General features: G+C 42.2%; 2 protein-coding genes across 2 annotated transcripts in view; both read right to left on the bottom strand.

Moving 5' to 3' along the window:
* Nucleotides 1-2,061: 2,061 nt before the first annotated feature.
* On the bottom strand, nt 2,062-11,778 carry LOC121933810 (vomeronasal type-2 receptor 26-like). Its single transcript, XM_042473803.1, has 6 exons — nt 11,633-11,778; nt 10,837-11,128; nt 8,180-8,632; nt 4,716-4,943; nt 3,977-4,103; nt 2,062-3,013 (listed from the first exon to the last, which is right to left on the bottom strand). The coding sequence occupies exons 1-6, from the start codon at nt 11,776-11,778 to the stop codon at nt 2,112-2,114; spliced, it is 2,148 nt and encodes a 715-aa protein (XP_042329737.1). The 3' UTR covers nt 2,062-2,111.
* An 8,310-nt stretch (nt 11,779-20,088) lies between these two features.
* Nucleotides 20,089-25,819, bottom strand: part of LOC121933809 (vomeronasal type-2 receptor 26-like) — an 8,822-nt gene continuing 3,091 nt past the window's right edge. The window contains exons 4-7 of the mRNA XM_042473802.1: nt 24,287-24,703; nt 23,084-23,296; nt 22,428-22,554; nt 20,089-20,999 (exon numbers count right to left, since the gene is read on the bottom strand). Coding sequence (XP_042329736.1) covers nt 20,089-20,999; nt 22,428-22,554; nt 23,084-23,296; nt 24,287-24,703 — 1,668 coding nt within the window. The remainder of the gene's footprint in view (nt 21,000-22,427; nt 22,555-23,083; nt 23,297-24,286; nt 24,704-25,819) is intronic.

Raw genomic sequence — 25,819 nt, 5'->3', positions numbered from 1 at the left:
AACAGGATAGAAGTCAACACTAGCAATTCTGGTGTAACTTTTACAATTCATAAGAACTGACATAGGGCTAGTGAGAAGAAAGAGGGTTTTTTTTTGGGGGGGGGGTGCAATATCCAGTCTGCTTGCCTCCCTTGGTTCTGGACACCAGAGGTTTATAGCAAATGTTCAGGTCCTACATATGGTTATGAAAAGCCTTCTCAGTGTACTCATGGTAGACCCTAGAAAGGGAAATGGCTGGCAGTGAGATCAGAGGAAAGATGGAGGGAGACACTCCTTGGATGAAGGAAAAGAAGGTGTTTCAGGTATGAGAACAGCCCAAGCCAGCCAGGAGCAGCATCTGCCAGCTATACTTGGTATGTCTCACCCAGTTCAAGGCAACATTGTAAACAGCTGGAGCAGAAGTGGAAGTAGACTTCATTTGGCCTTCTCCTACTTCAGTTCTAACTTTCTCAATATTGTGACAGCTATATGCTGCAAAAGCCAGGATGGTATAGTGGTTTGAGCGTAGTATTTGGACTCGGGAGATTGAGGTTTGTTTACTTGCTCAGCCATGAAAACCCACTGAGTGGCCTTGGGTGAGTCACTTGAAGGCACACAACAAAAGCAAATACATTGCACGTCCCCCTACTGCTCTTGGTCCTGTTCCTATGAGTGCTTATCATAGCAGAGAAAGGTAGTTCACTGGGCAAACTGGAAATAAAACATGTTCCAATCCACCTGCAGTGAGCTGAAGGAGGCTGTATGGTAGCAACAACTGGGTTGGCTTGCAGTTTGAGACACACAAGCATGCCTTTACAGTGGTACCTCGGGATACGAAATACCCAGGTTACGAAATTTCCGGGATACGAAAAAATCCCATAGGAAATAATTGTTCCGGGTTACGAATGTTTTTTCGGGTTACGAAAAAAATTTTGGTGCTTTTCGGCGCTATTTCACACGGAATCGCGACTTTTCCCCATTAGCGCCTATGGCATTTCGGCTTACGAAGGCTTTTCGGGTTACGAAAGCGGCCGCGGAACGAATTAATTTCGTAACCCGAGGGAGCAGTGTACTTCAAAATGGAGTTTAAGCATGCCTTCCTTCTGTACAAAGTCAGAAAAAGTTTCATGGTGGTCCTGCTCAGAATTATCTTCTTATCATGTAATTATTAATCCTTTGATAGATTTGAGGTTTAATGCATGCACAGTATGAGAGTTTGTAGGCCACACTGACTTGGGTGTCATTTTTACCCTCTTTTTTCATTCTTCATTCTTACCCTTTTCTTTCTATTTAAAAATTAATTATTTAATAATTGTATACCACCCTTAGATCATTTGCTATGGGGTGGAGTACAAATACATTCATAATACACCAGCTACGCTATGTGGTAGATTGGTGGGTGGTAGAAAGAAAAAAAGGCGGGTTACAGACCGCCCATTTGGGGCGGGCTGTACCCGCCCCTTTCCCCAGTGTATCGGGGCCTCAGTGGCCAGAACGGCAGCCACTGAGGCCCCGATCTGCCGCATTTCAGGCTGCGGGGAAGCAGCAAAATGCCGCTTCCACGCAGCCTGATAAGGGGTGTCCCTAGGGCTTCAAGCCCTAAGGACACCCCGCGGAGGCTCCTTTGGTCCGTTGGGCGCAACCGTGTGAAGACTGCGCCCAGCGGACCAAACCAGGAAGGAGCTCTGAAACGGAGCTCCTTCCTGCTCCACGCTAAGGGCGCACTAGGCGCCCTAGCACGGAGCGAGGACATCACTTCCGCGTCGCCCCTTATAGAGGCGGTGCAGTCATGACATCCTCATGGCAGCAGCTGTGTGGAACGGCCGCTGCCATTTTGTGTGTGCAGAGCACGCACTAGGGTTAGGGGGGTGCGGAAGCACCACCCCTTTCTAACCCTAGTGCGTGCTCCACACGCACAAAACGGCCCGTTTGTAATGGGCCTAAGAAAGAAAGAAAGAATGAAAGATAGTATTTGACAAGTTGCTCTTAAAGGATACTAATCAAACAAATATTTTAAAATTTTTGAGCTGTGGGAAATGTAATGGACCATACCAAGAGCGGAGGAACACACCATAACTACCACATCACATCACAGAATTCGATGACAATATCATGTCCTCTCTCAAGTATAACTATACTTTTTTTCTCACTAGCTGCTCCTTGGTGTTCAGATCAGGCCTCATTATGATAATGTATAATTTAGGAAGAAAGATGCAAGTTAACAAGCCAGCACCAGAGGCCAAAATGGAGAAGATCTCCACAGCTACCATATATTTCCCCTTCATGCTCAGACGTGTAGGGACAAAGGACACCCAAACACTGCAAAAGACCAACATGCTGAAAGTGATCAGCTTGGCTTCATTAAAAGTATTAGGCAACTTCCGAGCAAAGAAAGCCACAGTGAAGCTAATAATGGCCTGCAGACCCAAGTAGCCTAGGACAGCATAAAACATGAGTTCTGAACCCTCGTTGCACTGCACTATGATCTGCCCTATTTGAGAGTGTACATCAAACTCTGGGAAAGGAGGAGAAGAAATCAGCCAAGCTACACAGATGTCAAATTGAATAAGACAAGAAAGAATCATAATTAGCACTGCAAGTCTCTTTCCAAGCCATTTACTCATCTTATTCCCCGGTTTGGTGGCCATGAAGACTAAAACCACAGTGATGGTTTTGGCTAGAACAGAAGCCACAGCTATGGAGAAAACAATGCCAAAAACTGTTTGCCTGAGAAAACAGGTCACAGTCCCAGGCCTTCCAATGAATAAAAAAGAGCAGAGGAAACAGAGCAGCAGAGAAGAGAGCAGGATACAGGTAATGTTCCAGTTATTGGCTTTGACAATGGGAGTATTGCAGTTGTGAATGAAGGTCCCCATCATAACAACTGTGATCACACAAAGAAAAAGAGCTAGAGCAGTCAGAACTGCTCCTAAAGGCTCCTGGAAAGATAGGTAGCTTATTTCTTTAGGAATACATTGGTGCTGGTTCATATTTGGAAACTGATCATCTGGGCACTTATCACATTGTTCAGCATCTGAAAAAAAGACAGAGGAGTTTATCACACCAGAGGAATTTCTCTTAATTTCGCATGAAAAGAAAGTGCAGCCAGAACACATTCACGTGAATTCGCTAGTTTAGCGAAATTACATGATTGCGTATTGCGTATGCACTGGCTTCCCATTGCCCGAAAATAGCATGCCATTGCCCAAATTTGCGTATGGTAGTCTATCACGCAATAACCCTATGATTGTGTTCAGATTGCCATTGGATTATAGTTCCAATTTCCCTTGTCTGATGAACTCCAGAGTCTCAAAGTTTTCATTTGTTTAGCTGCCATCCATTAATCATTTGATTTCAAGCAAAATGCAAAAATAATGGAATAAAGCATCAGTACTAATTGTGATTCCTAATTATTTGTTGCATTGTAATGTTTATAGGGATTGTTACCTGGAGTATAAGGAAGATTTCCTGGTTATGAAGAAAAATAAAACATCTTGTTTCAAAGAATACATATCCTGAAAGTTTTAATTAAATTCCCTGTTGGTTGTGATTGTTTGAAGTTTGTAGATCAATTTATTCATGTCTTCAATTTATACCTCACCTTTCTCCAACCACAAGACCCAGGGGAGCTTACAATATATTTAAAATTGCCATGGGCAAACATAGCAGACTACTTCACCAATATTGTGCCATATGAGTTTTGAAAAATCAATGAAAGTCCTGCTTAAATAAAAATAACTTTATGGTGGTGGGATGTGACCAGAGACTGCCCATCGTAACATCATTGGTGTTTGCCCCAACAGCATCACCAGAAACTATATCTAGTCCTCAGATTTTCACCCTGAAATCTCAGAAGCACAAATGCTTCTGATCTGGCAATCAGATATGCATCCTCTGTTAGCCCAACTTTTTTCAGTTTAGAAAGGCCTTCATGATTTTCTGTGCAAAGAAAATAGATTAATTGAGCACAACTGAACTTTAAATGGTCTTCACCTACCCCACTGGGTGGAAATTCTCCCTATGGGACACTCAACACAGTCATAGCAACAAACCTCCTTCTCTGGGTGAAGTAAAATGTTCTGTCCAGGATGGCAGCTCTCAACACAGGTTGAACTGGGGGGCATCTAAGAGTAACCATGAAGAAAGTCATTACAGATGAAATGTCGGCTGCATCTGCACTGCAGAAATAATGCAGTTGGGCACCACTTTAGCTGCCATGGCTGATTTCTATCGAATCCTGGGATTTATAGTTTGTTGTGGCTAAATCTCTCACATTATTACAAATCCCAGAATTCCATTGCATTGAGCTGGTCAAACTGCATTATTTATGCAGTGCAGATGCAGCCTTAGATGAAGTCAAAGCACATGACAAATAATCTGAAGCAATTCTGTAATACTCAATATTAGTTGGCTCAGAGGTCCTGCTTCTGATTGTTGCAGCCCTCCTCATTGGTGAGAGGAGGCTGAAAACATTTGGAAACTGAATATCTTTCACCTGATGTGGCTGCTTGCTCTTAAGGTGGGTTGGGGAAAATTTACAATCATGACAATGGTGCTACAATTGTGACTATGTAAGATTAATTAATATGGAGCAGTACAGGGTCTTTAACTTTAGGTTGTGAATCGCTAACTACAATACAGAAGTCAGGTGGGAAGAAGAAGAAGAAGAAGAAGAAGAAGAAGAAGACAACTATTATTACTACTACTAATTCTACATTGGTTGTTATGTCACTGACCTGTTTAAATTTGGGGTTCCAAATAAGAGCACTTCCATTTATGGTGAAGGCTTCCTCTGGGGAAGCCCTGGGGTCCATCCACCCAACATGCACTCTCTGGAAGGATCCATTGAGAAATGTAACCAGGTTGATGATATCGTATCCACCTGCAAATTCTCCATTCTCACCAAAAGATATTTCTTCCCCAGCACTATTGTTAAAGTGGATGCGTCTGAGAAAGGAGTGAAGCTACATTGAAAGAGAACCAAAAAAAAAAAAAAACCCCAAAAAACATAGTAGGTTTAAAAAATGGTGAAAGTAATCAGTAAAAATCTAGCTCACTGTTTACTAAAAAGTCAGTTGTATTCCTGTCCTAGAGATCCTTATTGAGCTCTTCTTCTTCTTTTAGGCATATGGAAAATTGGGGAGTTGACAACAAATATACCCGTCTTCTGTAATGCTCTAACCAAGTAGTCACACAGAATTGTACCCATTTTGCAGTGAAAGCAGCCAGTTGTGGGGGGGATTCTGATGAAAATAGTAAAATAAAAGGGTTTCTTTTTCTTTCAAATTGGATATAGTTTGTATATATTTGGTAAATTTTTGTAAGGTTTGTCTGTGTCAGCAAGAGTGAGGTTCACTGCTTAGCAGATTGGTCCAAATTTGCAAAGCAATGAAAGCAAGAAGTAGAGAGAAAAAACAAAGTTTTCAGCAGCAGAAACTGGTACACACTTTTGGAAAGTTCCAAAGTGAGACATTGAGGCATTTCAGAGCCCATGTTTTATACTGCTTCCACAAGATGTTTTTTACATATACAGTCAGAAATAAATTAACATTTAGATTAAAGCCACATCCTCTAGGCCTATAAATTCTACCTTCTATAAATATTATTAAGCTGTTCCAGAAGGTCCTTCTTTGTTCAGAGAGTGTGCATTCCTAGCTAACAGGAACTCCAGTCTTGTTTATTTCAGAGAGCTTGTATTTTATCTCAGACAAGAATTAAATACCAGTATTTTGGTATTTATGAGGGATCCTGGAACCAAAATCCAACGGATACCAAGGACCCAATGTATTTGGCACATTTTTGTTGGCCCCATAAATGTATCACTGTTTGTTTGTTTTTTTGGGGGGGGGGGTTGGATTTGGGATGTTATTGTACTTTCCTGTAAGGCCAACATCGCTGCCCTGGATATGCTTGGGGGAATGGAGTTTGTAACAAATGCTCTGGATTTTGCAGGAAAACCCAGAGCACTGTAGCAACACTGGGCAGCTGTGTACACATGTGTCACCCACTTCAGCTGCTCCTAGCATGAGAGGCTCCCTCTGAGGTCACAATGAGGCACCTAGCTATTTGATCAAACCTGGATACCTTGTTTCTGAGTTCAGAGGGAGTAACATGTGCCAGCAGTGGCAGAGCCTAGTGACAAAGCAGGGACGCATGTGTAGACAGTAACTGGACATCACTACAGAATGTGGTGGTAACAAGGAGAATCTGGGAGGCTCTAGAGCTAGAATACTCCAGGAGCAGCTCTGAGTCTTGTACAGGTGTGATCAAATAGCTAGGTGCCTCACTGTGACATCAGAGGGAGCGCAACTCATGCTAGGAGCAGCAGAAGTGGGTGGCACATGTGTACACAGCTGCCCAGTGTTACTACAGTGCTCTGGGTTTTCCTGCAAAATCCAGAGCAAAAGATAAGTGTATAAAAAGTGCTTTAAGGGAAGGATAAAGAAGATTAGATGTGGAACCGGTCGAACATCATGAAGACAGTCTGCCCTCAACTTGGGGATTTGGCCCTGCATCATGAAGATAGGTTACCATGAGGATGCTTTGAGACTGTTTTATTTGGACCATAAAGACAAGCCCTCAGGCTGCTGCCACACTGCAGAATTAGTGCAGTTTGACACCACTTTAACTGCCATGGCTCCATCCTATGGAATCCTGGGATTTGTAGTTTGTTGTAGCAACAGAGTTCTCTGACAGAGAAGGCTAAATATGTCACTGTGATAATTCCCTGGGAGCAATGCCCTGTGCGTGGCCCTTACTCCCAGGGAGTCCCTTAAAAGAAAAGAACTTTTCTTCCGCTGCCACCACTCAGTGAATTGTCAATGAACTATATTTCCCAAGCACACACTGAGACTTGCTTGGGAGAGAGATCTAGTTTCCTTTCTTGCTAGCCCACGGCCACCAGTAGCCCAAGCCCAAGACGCATGTACAGGGAGCAGAGGGAGAGACAGCCGATACTTTTAAAGAAAGAAGTTTATTTTAAAGAAATAGCATAGAATAGAAAGGTATCATTCGTGCAAGGCCTCCTTGCCTTGCAGGCATAGAAGCATAATTACAAAGAGTTCATTTCAGCCAAGCTATTTGGATAACATAACAAAAACCTAAACGCACTAACATTGTTCCTGAGCTACTCACACAGTGATGGGCTTTGTAGTCCTTGTGGAATTCTTGGAATCAGGGAGTTGACTCCGTGCCAACTCTACCTGCATTCCTGAGCCAGTCCTCCAGCTGCTCAGAGGACAAAGAAAAGCATCTGGTTTCCCCAACCAAAGCCAAGATGGAGAACAAAGGACGCATGGTTTCCCCCCAAGAGGAGAGAGGGAGAGACAAAGAACTGCATGGCCACAAAGGGCCTTTTAAAGATTTCCCATAGAAAGTTCTTGAATCTCGCGGTCCTACTCTCTGATTGGTCAGTTAGACCTTGCATCAGCTATGATGTCACAGCTCATTAGCATGTGATGTCAGCTCTCATTAACATGTACCTCCCCCTAGATTAACCCTTTGTAGTCAGGAGAAGTTTCCAAATGACAGGATGACCTAGTCATCACAGTCACAAAACTACAAAAGCCAGAATTTCATAGCACTGAGCATGGCAGTTAAAGCTGTGTAAAACTGCATTAATTCTGCAGTGCAGATGCACTCCCAGTCTACTTCAGCCATCTGATGAAGTACGCTGTATCTACAAAAGCTTATGCTACAAACATTTTTCTTCCAATTAGTCCCAAAGGTACTAGAAGAGTCCTTTGTCTAATCCATATTTTTTCATCATGTTTTATGCTTTTACAGTAATACCTCTGACTACCTGCCATGGCTGAAGGTTCTGAAGGCTCCACTTCTTTCCCTCCTTCATTGTTTTCTGCTTGGATCTCAATAAAAGCATGGCATGGAGACCATGTGCCACAGCATAAACACCATTGTAGATATTATAGCTCTGGCCAGACAGTCCCATTTCAAAGAAATGTCCAGGAAGGCTCCCCAACCTTTCCTCTCCATTACAGTTTTTATCTCCCACATACAGGTTATACTTGTGGAGTGAACATTGAAAAGTTATGGCCCAGAACACATCGAGATAATAAAATGTAGATTGGAAAGGGTTTGTTGCCTCAAGAAATTCTTCAAATCCTGGCACCACGTTTGTGTGGATTCTAAATGATAAAGTGCCATTGAAAGTCTTGTGGGTGAATTTTGCATTGGTATTTACCACTGTGAAATCCCATCCAGCAGTTATGATCCACACCCACTCAGGTGGGAGATTGAGCCCAATTTCCATAGCGTATAAAGCCATTCGTAAGCCTTCCAGAGACTGGATGTCCCCAGACACAAGAGTCACATTTATTTCATTAGACAGCAGGGCAGAATAAACTGGCCACAGCTTTTCTCTAATTGTCTCATGTGCCAGAATGGTTGTCACTAATGGGATCACCATTGTCCAAGCTATGCAAATGTGGCTCTGCAAGAATTTTGGTCTTAAGGTTCGGAGAAAGGTTTCCCCACTGTCATCATCTGAAACAATAAGGCCTATCCAGTTCCATCCAAAATGCTTGAGCAGCTGGACTATCCCAACATACTGAAGCTCTCCATTAGGAACCATGTGGTAGAAAGAAGGGAATCGAATTTTATCCCTCATCACTGGATCAGAGGCACCATAGCTGAGCTAATGGGAAAGATACAGTAAGATTTAATGATTGGAAAGATACAATCTTCCAGAAACTTAAAGATGTAGTTGGAACTCACTCTCAGTAGTAATTCAGAGCAACACCAATGATAATCAAGGCTGGGATATGCACTCCAACAACATAAGGAAGGGGGCATCGTTGCCATCTGTCCTTCAAACCATGGAGTTTATCACACCGAAAATAAAAGTGACTTGCCTCTCCTGGGTTAGACTCCATTGTGGGATGCAGTTGGGCATTATCACAGGGAAAATGCCATCAATGCCGCCGCCTGACTGCATTCCACCTAAAACCCACCTACAAGCCACACTCAGCTGGCTGATTTGCAAAGTCAGCAAGTTCCTTTTTGTGCTGCAGAAAGGCAAGATTGGGGCTGCAAGTTGTAGTTACCACAGCCCTGATCCAGCACTAAAATTGGCAGCTGCAGGCCACCCCTTAGGGGTGGTCTGTCAAGCCCCTTAGTCCTCTGCTTACCTTGCTGGTCCTTCTATTTTTTTAACCCCCCAGAAAGCCTCACCTTGTTTCCCTTTCTCCTCTCCCTTTGCAAATTGGCCAGTTGAATACAATTTGTAGCTGGGTTTTAGCTGGGATGCAATTGGGCGGCGGCATCCGTGGCATTTTCCCTGCAATAATATCCAACTGCATGCCACAATTGATTCTAACCCAAGAGAGGTAAGTCGCTTTTATTTCGGGTGTGATAAATGCCCATCTGTATTCCTTAATTCACAAAGATAAACCAACTCTCTCAAAATACCCATTTTGGTCCTTTGCTGTGGGAAGAAGAATTGTGTTGGCTAACAGGGTTCTGGCAAAAAGTGGGCTGGAGTGCAGCTGGAATCTATCCAGATTTGCCTCCTCTTCTCATAATAGTACTGCCACCAAGCCCTTTTTTGGATATTTAATCCCTCTCAGGTTCCTGAGAGTGTAAGGGCTCAATACCTCTCCCTCTTGCTTATGCCTATTGGGAGCACAGAAGAATTGTTATAGGGTTCCTGATAATCTGTGTGACCAGAGCTTACCCTTCACTCTTCCTTAAGAAATACAGTAAATCAGAATAAATATGGAACATTTAAAAAGTGAACTCTTTATTTAAAATTAGAAAATAACATTGTAAAAGGTAGCTGTAGTTATAACAAGAAAGCTTGCAGGTTTTGCAAGTATTTTCCCCTGGTTGCTAACAAGAAAAATAATTCAACCAAACACAGGTTAAACAGCTGTACTTATATTAAAAAACTACAATATTCTCCAACGCTACCTATTGCCAACCCTGTTTTTCAATACCTTTTTCAAAAAAAACTAGAAACCTAACCCATCCAACTAGATGGTCCCTGGCTTCCATTAATCTTTACTTGGGATTCATTGCTTCACTAAGACCTGTACAATTAGGGGCTGTGCAGATCATCCATTAAGGCCAGCCTGAGGGTGGTGTCGAGGTGTGACACAGTGCCAAAGGATCGCGGAAAAGCCGTGCGCTGGCAGCTATGGCACCCTTTCTAGGGTGCAAAAAAGGCTTTTTGCTGATTTTTTTTATTGCGCTGCTGAAAGACAAGATCAGGGCTGTGGGTTGTAGTTGCTGCAGCTCTGATCCAACGCCTTTCTCCTCTCCCATTGGCTAACAGTACCCAAGTGGGTATCAGGGGCAATTGGGTCCACACCGCCAATTAGCTAGCATGAACCATCTTCCCTGGGTTTACCCTTCCAATAACCTAGACCCTGAGACCTTGCAGGATCATTATAGTAGGTAATAATATAAAAGAAATATATATTATAAATATTTTTTTAAAAAAATAATCATGGGCAATACTGGTAGTAATAGCAATTCTTAGCTGCTAATAGATTCAAAGTAGGAAAAAAGGGGAAATGATTTTCTGAGTGTCTACCCAGTCTCTCCTGAAAATTTTGAAAAACCTGCCCTCTTTCAATGCTTCCCTCATTTCTTTTAATCTTCACAGACATTGAAAGGTTAAAACAGTCAAAACACAACTAAGTAGGGTCAACCTTGACAAGCAGTATAGATATATTTCTGTGGGGGTATCTTACTAATGCTTGCAATGGCAAGCCCCCTCTGAAGTAAATCCCATGAATAGGGTTGGCTTAGGGTCGCCATAAGTTGGAAACAACTTGAAGGTACACAACAACAACAACAATTTCAGATACATATATCTATCTTTTTAGATACACATACCTGAGGAATTTTGTATGTAGATAAGATGTTGGCCATCTGGATTGAGTTCTCAGCTGTGAGTCCCCCAATGACAGACATTAAATTATCTACCCTTCCACAGTGGTAATTTACGCTATTTCCTTGTCCTAGGAACAGAAGACTGATGGTGGTCCAACAGGTTCGGCGTGAATTAAAAGCATTGTCAGAGATCCTAAATCCTAGTGTGACATTTGGTAGCAATGCAACATTCCTGTTGATTTCATGAATAGCAAAAATGAAGGCCAGGATATGCTGGTAGTTATTAGAGATCAAACTGAAATAAAATGACAGTCAAAATCAGAGATGTGAACCCATGCATTAAAGTTAATCTTGTTAAATTACATTCATGAAAAAACAGACAGAAGGTAAAGGGCCTTCCCTCAAAAGGAAACTTAGTGTAAAGTATAGGATGAAAAACACAAAGGAGAAGCAGTCACAAACAAAACCAAAATTAAAAACTAAGTGTGTGGTCTGCAGTGTTCAATGTTACAAAGCTTCCCATTTATTTCAATCATTTATTTGCCCTTGCGTTTTTATGTTTTTTTCTATTTCTTTTAATGTCACTCATTCTTTTTGAGTGAATGACTAGGTGAGAAAAGCTTGCATGAACTGTTGCCCTGCTGATGCCTTTTGTCTACCTGACATTGTAAGGCTTAAAAAGAACAGAAAGGAAGAGTGAATAGAAAACAAGCTGGTCCTTAAAAACAGTTAACCTACTTCTTAAAATTAAGGATGATAATCAGGCCACTTCAGAGTATGAACAACAATGGCAACTTACTAAGAAGGTGTTCCTGAGGACACTGGGTGTTTCTGAAAATCTGGAAGAATGAAGTTCCCAAGTGAAATGGATACAAATTCACCAATGAAAATCTCTTTTGAAGGATCATATGGATGAGTTGGAGCTTTTATTGTCTCACTACACATGGAGGAGACCAAATGCTTTCTGGAAGAATAATGCAATGCTAGCAGCAAGAAAACCAGCCAGAAAGTGAATATCTCGCCAGCCTGGAACCAGATGAACATTTTCAGCTTAACTTTTGGGCACCATCAAGTCTTCACATAAGACACAGAAAAATTGGAATGACAAAGCTATGCCTTTCTCCAGTTAACCTCCTAGACTAAAATGGAGCAAGTTGTTTTGACAAGAGTATTTCTAGACTGATGCGGGACATCATACCACCAATGGGTTGCAAGGGTATAATTCGAGAGTTGATTGCTCTGTGGGATTTCCACGAGCTGCGGCCCTGATCACAGTAATTTTAATAATTACAAGACAGATATCTCTTTTCTTGAAACTGTGTTTTTCTTATCTTACTATTGAGAATAGCCTGCTTCTGGTCAAGCAAACAGAATAGAAAACAATATTGAGAGAGTAGCCTGTAGCAGAGTTAGTCTAACTTTCTGAATTCATAAAGATTGGCACAGGACCAGTAAGATGGTAGAAAATGGAAGATATCCCATATATTTCCCTCTCCTTCTCATGAACATCAGAAGTTGCCTTCAGCTGAGTCACCCAGAATACTGTGTTGAGTTATGGGCACCACAATTCAATAATTCATGGGGGCAACCTGGAGCGTGTCCAGAGGAGGTTGGCCAAAATGAGGAAAAGTCTGGAAACCATGTCCTATTAGGAGTGGCTTAGGGAACTGGGTATGTTTAGCCTGGAGAAGGGAAGGTTAAAGGGTGACATGATAGCCATGTTTAAATATTTGAAGAGATGTCATATTGAGGATGGATCAACTTTGTTTTCTGCTGCTCTAGAGATTAGAATATAGAGCAATGAATTCAGGATACAGGAAAAGAGATTCCACCTAAACATTAGTTGTAGTCGTTGCCAACGCCAGAATCCTTGTATTGTAATGTTCTACATTTCTCTTTTCTACAAGGATGACCAAATACATTTCTTCCCACAAGAAAAAAACATGGAGAGAAATCTTAGCAATACAAGCAGGGATCAGAAAAGAAAGAGGCATTAGGGACCACACTGCAAACATATGATGGATAATGGAGCACACAATGGAATGCCAGGAAAAAAATCACCATGTATTTTATAGATAATAGCAAAACATTTGATTGTATAAATCACAAAAACCTGTGGATGTCTCAAAAGGATGTGGGAGTGCCACTACATCTGATAGTCCTGTGAGATATCTGAAATCAAGTCAAGGGGCTACTGTCAGAACAGAATTTTGAAGCAACGGATTGGTTCTCACTTGGCAATGCAGTCAGGCAAGGATGCATTCTATCACCATACTTGTTCAACATCATAAGTATAGCAGACTTAGATTCAGAAGAAGGAGGAGTGAAAATATGAGGAAGGAACTTCATCATTCTAAAATATGCACATGATGCCATATCACTAGCAGAAAATATTGTAAATCTAGAACAACTACTACAGAAGGTTAAAAATGTAAGCACAAAGAGCAAAAGGTAGTATGTATGAAGGAGAGGAGAATATAGGTGGATAGGATAGGATAGGAGGTTAGAAGTAATTTGAAAGTGAAATTGAAATGAGAGATGAAAGAGAAAGGAAAATGGTGAATGTTTAAAAGTCTTAGGCCCAAGAGAGATGGGCCGAAAGGGGCGTGGCGGTGGCAATACTAGGGTTCCGGACCGCACAGCACCCACACAGTCCAGAACTCTAGTATGTAATGGCAGCGGCCTGATGGCAGCATTCCATCCACACAGCCGCCGCCATTTTCACATAATGAACGCATAAAATCTGCACGTTGCGGAGCATCTGTTACATCAAGAATGTGCCATTGGCGCACTCACAATGTAACTTTGTGCTAATAAAACAACATGGAAAAACGAGTTCTTTTTACGCCAGAGGGACGTTGTGCGGTCTAGCAGCTGCAGCATCCCTCTGGAGTAAAAACAGGCGCGTGCAGACCACCGTTTTGGGGCAGTCTGTACTGTGCCTCAGATGGTGTACAAAGAGACAGATGGATCAAGAGAAGGTGGGAAAGAAGTATTTTGTAATTTTTAATATATTATATGCATGACTGATTGTAGTTATTGTATAATGGTTTTATGTATTTGTAGTATTTTTTTAATAAAGATATTTAAAAAAAGATGTAAGTGCAAAGCCTGACCTAAGGCAGAACATAAAGGCCTGTTACAGACTGCCAAAATAAAGCTGCTTCGGGTCTCTTTGGAGGTATGCTGTTTAAATGATGCATGCATCCTAAGAATCCGGAAGCTGCACCAAAGCCGCACTCCAGTGCTTAGGAATGCTTTGGCGCGACCTCCAGGCTCTTAGGACCCATGCATCATTTAAGTAGCATACCTCCAAAGAGACCCGAAGCAGCTTTATTTTGGCAGTCTGTAACAGGCCAAAGAATACAAAAATAATGACCATGGTAGAAATACATAAGTTTACCCTAGACATGGAAGAAATTGAAATAGTTAAAGAGTTCCCATACCTAGGATCAAACATTGATAAAATGGAGTTTGCAGCCAGTCTCCACCCTTTTGTAGCAGCTTTCTGAACCAAGCAAAGCAGCAACAAAAAACATTACATTGAGTAACTGAATAAATTTGGAAACACCAGTAATAATAATGTTTACTTTTCCAAGCTCAGGAATGAGTATCAAAGGCCCGGTACAGATTAGAAGAAAGGGGCAGCCAGCTCTTTGCCATGGCAACTGCATGGCTATGACAACGATCTGCCCCAAAAAGTAGATTTGAAATGGATCTCCTTCCCATGATGACGCCAAGGCACCATTTGCACCCTGGGGCATTGCGGTGATGTGTCTTGTGCACCGCGGCATTAGGACGCGTTGCACAAGACACATCACGGATGCGTGTGCCATGTGGGTGGCACTGTGTCTAGATGGTGCTGCCCATATGTATTAGGGTTGCTGCATGCTCCCAAACCCTAACATCACGCTACTTCTCACCCATCTGTATCAGGCCGAAGTAATTGGGGGTACAGTCCAGTGCCTGGGAGCCAATGGGGGGGGAGAGAAAATTAAGCAGCTGACTTACAGAATTATTGAGTTATTGAATAAAGCATAGTACATTTCCATATCTGAAACTCTGAATGATATGAGATCCTTGGATAACAGAAGAAAGATAGACAACAGCTTTCCTACCCCACCAAAGCCACTTTCTACACCAGAGTAGATGGTAGCAAAAATGTTAGGAAGCAAAAATAACAGATGACTTTTGAAACACTAGAAAAAACACTAGAAAAAACCTGTCCCAGCTGATAGAGGGTCCTACGCATTGTGCGGGTAATACTCTCGATTTGGTCTTCTGTTCGGGTGCGGAAAATCCGTGGACGGAAATAACTAATATTTCCTCCCTTTCATGGACGGATCATTTCCTGGTGGAGGCTAAAATCAAGGTCTCTACCCAGATCCCCCTCGGGGGTGGTGGACCTGTTAGGATGGTCCACCCTTGAAGGCTGATGGAACCCAAAAGGTTCCAGGAAGCCTTAGAGGGGTTCATGGTTGGAAGCGACGGCGACTCTGTTGATGCCCTCACCGGTATTTGGAATACCGGTCTCTCAAGGGCTATACACAGTATCGCTCCCAAGCGCCCTCTCAGGCCTGCTTCCAAGCGCAAGCCCTGGTATACGGAAGATCTCCGGGCAAGGAAGCGGGAACTGAGACGGCTAGAGTACCGTTGGCGGAAACACCTTCGCTTAGACGACAAGGCTCTCCTAGACCAACTGTTAGAGGACTACGGAGAGGCGATACGAGCAGCAAAGAATTCGTTCTATGGTGCTCGTGTCGCGTCCGCGGAGTCGCGTCCGGCAGAGTTGTTCAGGGTGGTCAGGGAGCTAACTCAGCTCCCTCGTGCCCTGAACCAGATCCTTGAACCTTCTAAGGCCTGCTGTGACAAATTTAACGACTTTTTCGTGGCTAAAACCTCTCGCATAAGCAAAGGTCTTCATGCCAACATTCAAGCAGAACCTAGGGTAGAGGCATCCAGAGCCTCCGTGGACTCCATTAAACTGGATCAGTTTGAGTTGGTGAGTACCGATGATGTGGACAAGATCCTCGGAAGTGTTCGGAAGACAACCTGCTTTCTCGATCCCTGCCCCTCATGGTTAGCGGCCCAGGGGGGACCGGCGGTAACTTTATTGTTACGCCGGATTATTAATACATCTTTGAGGGATGGGCAATTTCCATCGGAATTAAAATTGGCCACTGTAAAACCTTTATTTAAAAAAGCCCTCCCTCGACCCCCTGGTACATAACAATTATTGGCCAGTCTCGCTGTTGCCATTTTTGGGTAAGGTGATCGAGAGGGCGGTTGCAATCCAGCTTCAGGCGGTCTTGGATGAAATGGATTATCTAGACCCATTTCAAACTGGCTTCCGGGCGGGTTACGGGGTTGAGACGGCCATGGTCGCCTTGGTCGATGATCTCCGTCTGGGCATCGACAGGGGAAGCATGTCCCTGTTGGTGCTCTTGGACATCTCAGCGGCTTTCGATATCATAGACCATGGTATCCTTCTGGGACGCCTGGCAGAGGTGGGAATCGGGGGCACTGCGCTCCAGTGGTTCCGGTCCTACCTCTCCGGGCGGTCCCAGATGGTGCAGCTGGGAGACGTGTGCTCTGATGAGCGGGCCCTTACAACTGGGGTCCCTCAGGGAGCCATTCTGTCTCCCATGCTATTTAACATTTACATGAAACCGCTGGGAGAGATCATCCGGAGACATGGGGCGCGGGGTTATCAGTACGCTGATGACACCCAAATCATTTTCTCTATGTCTCCGACTGATGCAGTGACTGAGGATGGCGTCTCTCCTCTCGTGGCCTGTCTAGAGTCAGTAATGGGCTGGATGAGGGAAAACCGACTCAAGCTGAATCCAGAGAAAACGGAGGTACTTGTGATATGTTCCCCTGGTCCAGGAATGGCGGTGGTTCCACCTGTCCTGAATGGGGTCACGCTCCCTGTAAAGGACTCCGTGCGCAGTCTGGGGGTGCTCCTTGACTCGTCGCTTCACCTGACTGCTCAGGTGAACGCCACGGTCAAGAGCACCTGTTATCAGCTTCGGCTGATTCGCCAGCTGCGCCCATACCTGGCCCAGAGGGACCTTGAAACTGTAGTACACGCTCTGGTAACCTCGAGATTGGATTTCTGCAACGTACTCTACATGGGGCAACCCTTATACCAAACCCGGAAGCTACAAATGGTGCAGAATATGGCAGCCAGGCTGGTCACTGGCATCTCCAGGGCCAGCCATATAACACCGGTGTTGAAAGATCTTCATTGGCTGCCTATTCGCTTCCGGGCCCAATATAAGGCGTTGGTGATTACCTATAAAGCCCTAAATGGCTTGGGCCCAGGATACCTGAAGGACCGCCTCTCCCCGTACATTCCGTCCCGCACCCTCAGAACATCTGGGCAGCAATTACTGAAGGTGCCTGGGGCCAGGCTTACCTCCACCACGAGGAGGACATTTTCCATCGCCGCCCCGGCCCTTTGGAACACGCTGCCCACTGAGCTCCGCTCAGCTACCTCCCTGGCCCAATTCAGAAAGGACCTAAAGACCTTTCTATTCCAGCAGGCATTCCCCGCTTAAAAAAATCCTGTGGGCCTCCCTCCTCTCCTGTGGCAAAGAGGATGGGCTAATGGGGCTTTTAGTCTGTCTATTTTTCTTTTTGCATAATGTATATGTAATCTTTGATTTTATTATTGTACTGTATGTAATTGTTTTTATCTATTGTTGTAAGCCGCCCTGATCTTGGGAAGGAGCGGGATATAAATAAAAAGTTTATTTATTTATTATTACTTTCCCCCAAGCTCGAAATTGATTTTGGATCAGTGCTCTGACAGTTTTTTAAAACACTATTTTAGTGTAAAAATATTTGATTTAAGTGTTTTGTGTGAAAGAACTGAATTAAAACTAGGACCTTTTGTTCATTTTTCCAATTCATAGCCATTGCAAATACATTAATGGTGTTTTTTTCCAGATGGGAAAGTCATTTGTTGGCTTCTGAGCCCACCACTGACAATGAATGTATGAAATTCATCTAAAATGGGTTCCAAATAGACTTGATTTGTATAGGTCAGGGACCTAGATAAGACCTCAATCAGACGAGCAAAAGGTCACTGCAGGACCATGGCAATTGAATGCGCCTGGTTCCAATCTGGGCTATAGCCATGGTCCTGAAACGGACTGACAAAAAGGAGTGTTGGGGGGGGGCAGGCTTATCTCAGCTTCCACCATGTGCATCATGTAAAAGTCATGCCCCCAATGCAGCCTAACGGCAGCCCTTTTAACCAATCTGTTTGAACCCTAAATTAACTAGTTAATAAAAGCTCTGTATCTCACAGTGGACATTATCACATTGCTTTTAAAGCGCTTTATCCCTAGTGGGATAAATATGCATTTCATTTTAAAACCAGGTGTTATCACACTCGCTGGTGACCAGGTGAATGCAACAGTATCCAGCCCAGATCCTAGCCACATTTATGCAGTGGCTTCTCAAATATGAGATTTGCCATTGTTGCAAAGCCACTGTATAAGTGCGACTGGGATCTGGGCTGCATACGAGTTGTATTCGCCTGGCCACCAGTGAATGCAATAAAGTCTGGTTTTAAAATTAAATATGCCTTTATCCCATCAGGAATAAGGCACTTTAAAAGCAATGCACTAATCTCCAGTGTTTTCACAGTTTATTTGTGGAAAGAAATCTTTGTGATTACCTGCCATGGCTGAAGTTTGCACAGGTTCCATTTCTTTCCCTTTTTCATTGTTTTCTGTTTGGCTCTCAGTAAAAGCATGGCATGGAGACCATGTGCCACAACATACACACCATTGTAGATATTGTAGCTCTGGCCAGACAGTCCCATTTCAAAGACAGGTCCAGGGAGGCTCCCCAGAGTCTCCTCTCCAGTACAATTTTTTTCATCTGCCCAATACAGCTTATACTTGTAGAGTGAACATTGGAAAGCCTGGCACCAAAATTCAGAGAGATAGTAAAAGGTCAACTGGAAAGGGTTTACTCTTTCAATAAATTATTGAAATCCTGGCACCACATTTGTGTGGAGTCTAAATGACAAGGTGCCACTGAAAGCCTTGTGGGTGAATTTTCCCTCTGTGTTTATAGCTGTGAAATCTCACTGAGCAGTTATAATCCACACCCTCCCAAGTGAGATCATCTGTGAAATTTCAGATGACTCCAAAATAATTCATAAACCCGCCAGAGACTGAACATCACCAGACACAAGGGTGACATTTATCTGATTATAAAACAAGTCAATATATATTAGCCCCAGTGATTCAAACCAGAAACATTTAGGGAAATGGCTGCCTCCATATCTACCCATTTTATTCTGAAAATTTAAACCTTTGGTAACAGACCCCGTACATCCTTGTTTCTGTGAAATATCATACATACTGAGAAGTTAAAATTGTTGGGGCATAAAATTGTTGTCATGGGACAGTTGACAATGACAGTTGACAGTTGCATCAACATTCCAATGATGCACTGTTTAAATACTCACACATATAACTGTCACTAGAGCTGTAAATAACTTGCACAACAGCTTCACCTAGTGGCCACATCATTGTCATTTTATCAGACCTGTTTCAACATGGTCCTGACAAAAAATAGCTAATACAGAACTAATTAGGGTTGGCTTCAAAGACATTGCATAGCCTCAGATCCCCGACTTACCTCTTCTGAAATGGGTGAAAATTCAGAAATTAAGCTGATTTTATCACATGGACTTTTCTATCAAAATGGATTCCTGTTGCTTCCAGTGTTGAATTTGGCTCCTGTAAGTTGCTTCAATGGCCATTTTTTTTCAAATCAAAAGCTAAACTCTGGAGCTTATCACATTGCTTGTAAAACCGGCTTACTTCTAGCTGGCTTAAATCTTAAATAAGGCAGCATCCTGATGATATCAGATGGATTTGGCCACCCATTCTGCCACCCAGGTGCATCCCGTGTCCATCCCCGCTTCCAGGAGGGCTCCGGCTGGCTAAACCCTGATTCTAGCCAGAACTTTCTCGGGTTGCATCCAGCCAGTGGCATCAGCAGCAAAAATCCATGTGATGATATCAGGATACATCGTGAATTAGAATTAAATTCAGCAGCAGTAATTTGCTTTTTTTAGCTGTGCGCTAATCTCCAAAGACACAATCATGTCAATTCTCACTTCCAAACAGTCAAACCTATGTTGTGTTGTTGCGCAGTACTACCATGCTGCCTCATTTTAAAAAAATTGTAACTATCAGTCAATGTTATTTTGAAAATATGACAGACCTAACTATAACCATCCTTCTTCCTTCTTAACTGGTCCCTGGTGTTCAGGTCAGACCTTACCACAATAATGTACAATTTAGGAAGAAAGATGCAGCCCAACAACCCACCACTAGAAGCCAAGATGGAGAAGATCTCCACAGCTACCATATATTTCCCCTTCATGCTTAGATATGTTGGCACAAAGGACACCCAAACAGTACAGAACACCAACATGCTGAAGGTGATGAGCTTGGCTTCATTATAACTATCAGGCAATTTCCGGGCAAAGAAAGCTACCATAAAGCTAATGATGGCCAGTAGTCCCATGTAGCCCAGGACAACATAAAACATGAATCCTGAGCCTTCGTTGCATTGCATAATAATCTGATCTACCTGAGAGTCTACATCCAACTCTAAGAAAGGGGGAGATGTGGCCAACCACACAATACAAATACTGACTTGAATAAGAGAAGAGAAAATGATAACCAGCACTGCAAGTCTCATCCCAACCCATTTCCTGATCCTATTGCCTGGCTTGGTAGCCATGAAGGCCAAAACCACAGTGATGGTTTTGGCTAATACACAAGCAATAGCAGTGGAGAAAACAATGGCAAAGACAGTTTGTCTGAGAAGGCAGACAATCTCCCCAGGCTTCCCAATGAATAAGAAAGAGCAGAGGAAGCAGAACAACAGAGAAGAGAGCAATGTACAGGTAATGTTCCAATTACTGGCTTTGACAATAGGTGTACTGTGATACTGAATGAAGCACCATAGGACCACAACAGTGGTCACACAATGGAAAAGAGTCAGGGAAGCCAGAACTGATCCCAAGGACTCCTCATAAGATAAGTAGGATATGTCTTTAGGAACACATCGGTCTTGATTCTTGTTTGGATATTGATCATCTGGACACCTCTTGCATTCTTCTGCATCTGAAAGAAATAATAAGTTTTGTTATTTTCACAATACAAAAAGCATCTCTATTTTTATTTACAGTACCTTAATTGTCTTCTTTCATGAGCATGTACTTTTGAACTTATGGAATAATAAATGTTTGTTAATTTCTCACTTTCTAAATTGGTGTGATTTTACTCTCCGTTGAGGTTAGCTTGGCATATTGGTAGAAATATTCCCCAATCAGATAGGCTTTTATTGCAGAGATGGGCTAAATGTGTCAAATATATATCTATGAAGTAACAACTCCTCCAGCAGAAGACAACTGATAGTTCCTATGGGGAGCACAGCAGAGAAACCTGAGAAGGGAAGCTACTGGGCAACAGCAGTAATGAAGGTGACACTGGCAGAGGATCCCCCGGAGACAACTCCAGTGACATTTAGGCTGACTCTTTTTAGTGGTGTACAGAAAATTGTAAGAATATTCAAAATATATATGGGAATAGGGTTTGGTTTGGTTTGGTTTTTTAAAGATTCCCGCTATCCCACCTCCCACTGCCATAGGTTCTGAGGAAGAAAAGAAGGGACAGGCACATCTCCCTCATGCCTAACCTCAGCAGCAGATGAAAGGGCCTCCATCCATCCCACTGCCTGGCCTCAGAAGGGAAGAAAAAGAGGCAGACACAGCTCCATCAGGGCTAGGCCCAGCAACAAATGAAAAGCCTCCCCTTCCATCCTAACTGCCACTACCCTGGCCTCAGAAAGAGAGAAGAACCAGCATCTGCTGGATGTATCTGAGTTCCAAAATGTCTGAACCTGGGCAAGTAGTGATCTCTCCATGATGAGAGAACCATGGAAAGGTCCTGTACATCAAGATCATATGATCCCACCACAACAGAAAACAAGTGCCAAAGTGTGACCAGCAGCATCGGGTGGGTGGAAAATACTGTTTGGGTCAGACCCATAGATGACATATATTCCATGAATTTTTCCACCAATCTTAACAGAGTGGGCTCAACATCGATAATGATGTCCCTCAGCACTACTAGGTGAAAGAACTCCAAAACTAATGCTGACACCACCCTTCATAGCTCAGGAATTGAGACTATTGAGTAGCCAGACTGGCAGTATACGAACAAAAACCCTACTCAGAGGAATAAAATCACAATAGATTACTACAGTTCCACCTTTACGACCTTTAGACTTTGCTTCAGGCTTACTCCACATAGGTCCACTCCCTTTGACATCAACAGGAACTATCCCTTGTAGGACCACTAGGTTCTTTCCAAGTCCCCTAGATTTTTGCCCTCAGTTCTCAGGTCCTGGGACGCTCCTAACCTGGCAATCTTGTATTGCTTCTCTTTTTCCCCTGTTCACACTTTTTCTGTTAGGAAATATCTTTATCAATTTGTGTGCAACAAAAACAGTTTAGTTTAATTCAACTGAATTTAAAGATCTTCACTTACCCCATTGGACTGAAATCCTCCCTTTGGGACACTCAACACAATCATAGCAACAGACTTGCTTTCCCAGTTGGACTAACATGCTCTGTCCAGGATAGCAGCTCTCAACACAGGTGGAACTGGGTGGCATCTAAGAGTAACCACAAGGAAATTGTTGCTTAAACATTTTGGAGATCTTTCTTTCTTGTATGCAAGAACAAATAATTTCAAAACTTTTCTTCCTGTTCAGTGAAATGTGTGAGAGTTTTTGCAAATTTTTTGAATATTTTTTTCAGATGGCAAAACTTTTCCCTCAAACAAAACCAAAAATATTTTTGAGGGAGAGAACTGTGGCACAGAAAAGAAAGCACTTCAGATTAAACCTGTGTGGAAGACAACTTTTTTCTCAAGCCATTTCCCCCCAAAAAATCTCTTGTAAATCAAGAAATCTCATTGCAGATAACCATTTTCTTGATGGGATGATTCAGCTTTTTTCAGTTAATAAAAATGAAAAGGTAATAAGTCATATATGGACTTAATCATACTCAGGGAATGATTTGGACTCTGTTCATCAGCAGTAATATCAGTGTGAACCTTATGACATTGACAACGATACCAATAATAATAATAATAATTTTTGGCATCACTGCCATCGTCATTGTCATCATCATTTCACTGACCTGTTGAAACTTGGGATGCCAAATAACAGCACTTCTGTTTATGGTGAATGCCTGGGGGTCCATTTTCCCAACAGTAACCCGCTGGAAAGATTCATTAGGGAATGTGACCAAATTGATGATATCATATCCACCTGCCAGGTTCCCATTCTCATCAAAAGAGATCTCTTCCCCAGCACTATTGTTAAAGTGAATGCTTCTGAGAATGGAGTGAAGCTACATGGAAAGATAATTTTAAAACACAGAGTAGGGTAAATATAATATATGTGATACTTTCTGCTACTTCCTTTTATCAATTTGATCTCTTTGGAATTTCCACACCATTGATCACCATGTCTATACTTCCAAAGTCACAGAATCATCCCAAAAGGATACTACTGAAGGATAAACACTGTCTTGTGCCATTTTTTTATACTGGCTTCCTTCCGTCTGGATATATTGAAGCCAGGATGATAAACCCTAAATGAAAAGGTTGGTGTCAGAGAACGAACAAGAACCCCAAATTGACAATCTCAATCTAGATCAACTAGAGGCTGATGTAGAAACTGAAGAGAATTGGTGAATTCATTTCAGGAAAGTGGTTTGATTTTGATCCAAAATTCATTTGTTGTCTTTACCTTCTGTGGCCTGTGGTGCAAAATTATGAAAGGAATGTATTGAAAGTGCATTCCAAGTGGACTTCTATTCCATGAGCCTAGGATAAAAATCTTTTCAACATGTAACAGTGTTTTTAAAAGTTTTATTATTTCAGCAGTAATATGTGGTTACCTGCCATGGATGTATTTTCCAAAGGTTCCATTTCTTTCCCTTTTCCACTTCTTTCCACTTGGATCTTAATAAAAGCATGGCATGGAGACTGTGTGCCACAGCATACACACCATTGTAGATATTATAGCTCTGGCCAGACATGCCCATTTCAAACACCGGTCCAGGGAGGCTCCCCAGTTTTTCCTCTCCTGTACAGTTTTTTCTGACTGCCCAATACGGGTTATACTTGGGGAGTAAACATTGGAAAGTCATGCCCCAAAATTTAGAGAGATAAAAAAAGTCAGATTGGAAAGGGCTTATTGTCTCAAGAAATTCTGGAAATTCTGGCACCACATTTGTGTGGAGCTGAAATGACAAGGTGCCATTGAAAAACTTGTGGCTGAATTTTAGCTCAGTGTTTACAGCTGTGAAATCCCATTGAGCAGTTATGATCCACACCCTCTCAAGTGAGATCATCTCTGAAATTTCAGCCGAATGTATAATAATTCGTAAACCCTCCAGAGACTGGACATCACCAGATACAAGAGTCACATTTATTTCATTAGAAAACAGGGCAGAATAAATTGGTTGCAGTTTGGCTTCAATGATTTCATAGGGCATAATGGCTGTCACTAATGGGATGACCATTGTCCAAGCAATGCAAATGTGACTCTTCAAGAGATTTGGTCTCAGGGTTTGGAGGAAGGTTTCTCCACTGTCATCATCTGAAACAATGAGTCCAATCCAGTTCCATCCAAAATGCCTGAGAAGCTGAACAATCCCAGCATACTGAGTTTCTTCATTTGGGACCATCCGGTAAAAAGAGGGCAACTGAATGTTATCCCGTATCACTGGATCAAAGGCACCATAGCTAAGCTAACAGAAAATATACAATAGGATATAATAACAGGAAGGGGCAGCCTGAAGATGTTGCTGGACTGCAGCTTTATGATAGTCAGCCCTTCTTTAAACTAACAAAAAATTTTTTAAGATTTCACTCAGAATGCCTGTTATGAAATCTCTAACTGAAACTAAGTGAAACTGGACATCTTATGTAGGAAGATATATTAATAATGAATTATTCTCTAAAACAATTGTTTTGAACCTTGCTTGATACTGACTATATTCCTTCATATCTAAGGATAAACCAACTATCTCAAAATGTCTGTCTTTGTCTTTGACAGATTGGCCTAAAGAAGCATGAGTCTGGTTTGTTGGTGGTTTTTCCTTCTCCCACTCATTTGGGTCTTATGGGGGCTTATCTGTAGCAATTTCTCAGATATGCATTATATCTCTTCCAAGAATTTATAAAAACATAGGCTTGGTTTGTTGAGATAGTCCTACATTTTCTCCCTCTTAGAATTACAGTGCATTAGTTCAAAAGAGTATATTTTTTCTAATGTGCTATGCCACTATAATTTCAAAAAAAGATTGAGGGGGAAAAGAGAACAATCTTAAAAAGAAAACCACTTGAGGATGGGAATAAAATCTTTCTACTAGTGCTGGGAATCACCAGAAAAGACAACAGAAATGCCATTTGGATAGGGTTTTTTAAAATCCTAATAACTGCAGTAAGAAATACCATACCTCATGACATTTGCCTTATTTGTATGTCAATAGTAAAACAATGTACTGCAATAAATTAGACTAACAAACATTGCGATCAATATCAGTTGAATTTTAGATGTCATAGGAAAATCAAGTGCTTGCCAAGAATATATCTGTTGAACATGACAAACAAAATTACAAAAGAGATTGAGAAAAAACACTTTATACTATCTCTACTGCCAGGATTTTATTGGCTAAAAAATGGAAAGACTCAGATACTTCAACAATTGATGAATGGTTACTAAAACTGATGGACATGCAAGAGCTAGACAGGTTAGTCAACTGGATAAACAGATATAGAAATGAACAAAAGGAATATGAATGGGACTTAATATTCTAATATTGCAAAAAGAAATGATCATAAATGGTCACAACAGAGATTAT

This window comes from Sceloporus undulatus, chromosome 6 (assembly GCF_019175285.1).
Source record: "Sceloporus undulatus isolate JIND9_A2432 ecotype Alabama chromosome 6, SceUnd_v1.1, whole genome shotgun sequence".
NCBI lineage: Eukaryota > Metazoa > Chordata > Lepidosauria > Squamata > Phrynosomatidae > Sceloporus > Sceloporus undulatus.
Note: the sequence above shows the minus strand (reverse complement) of the source record. Positions and strands in the feature narration are given on the sequence as shown.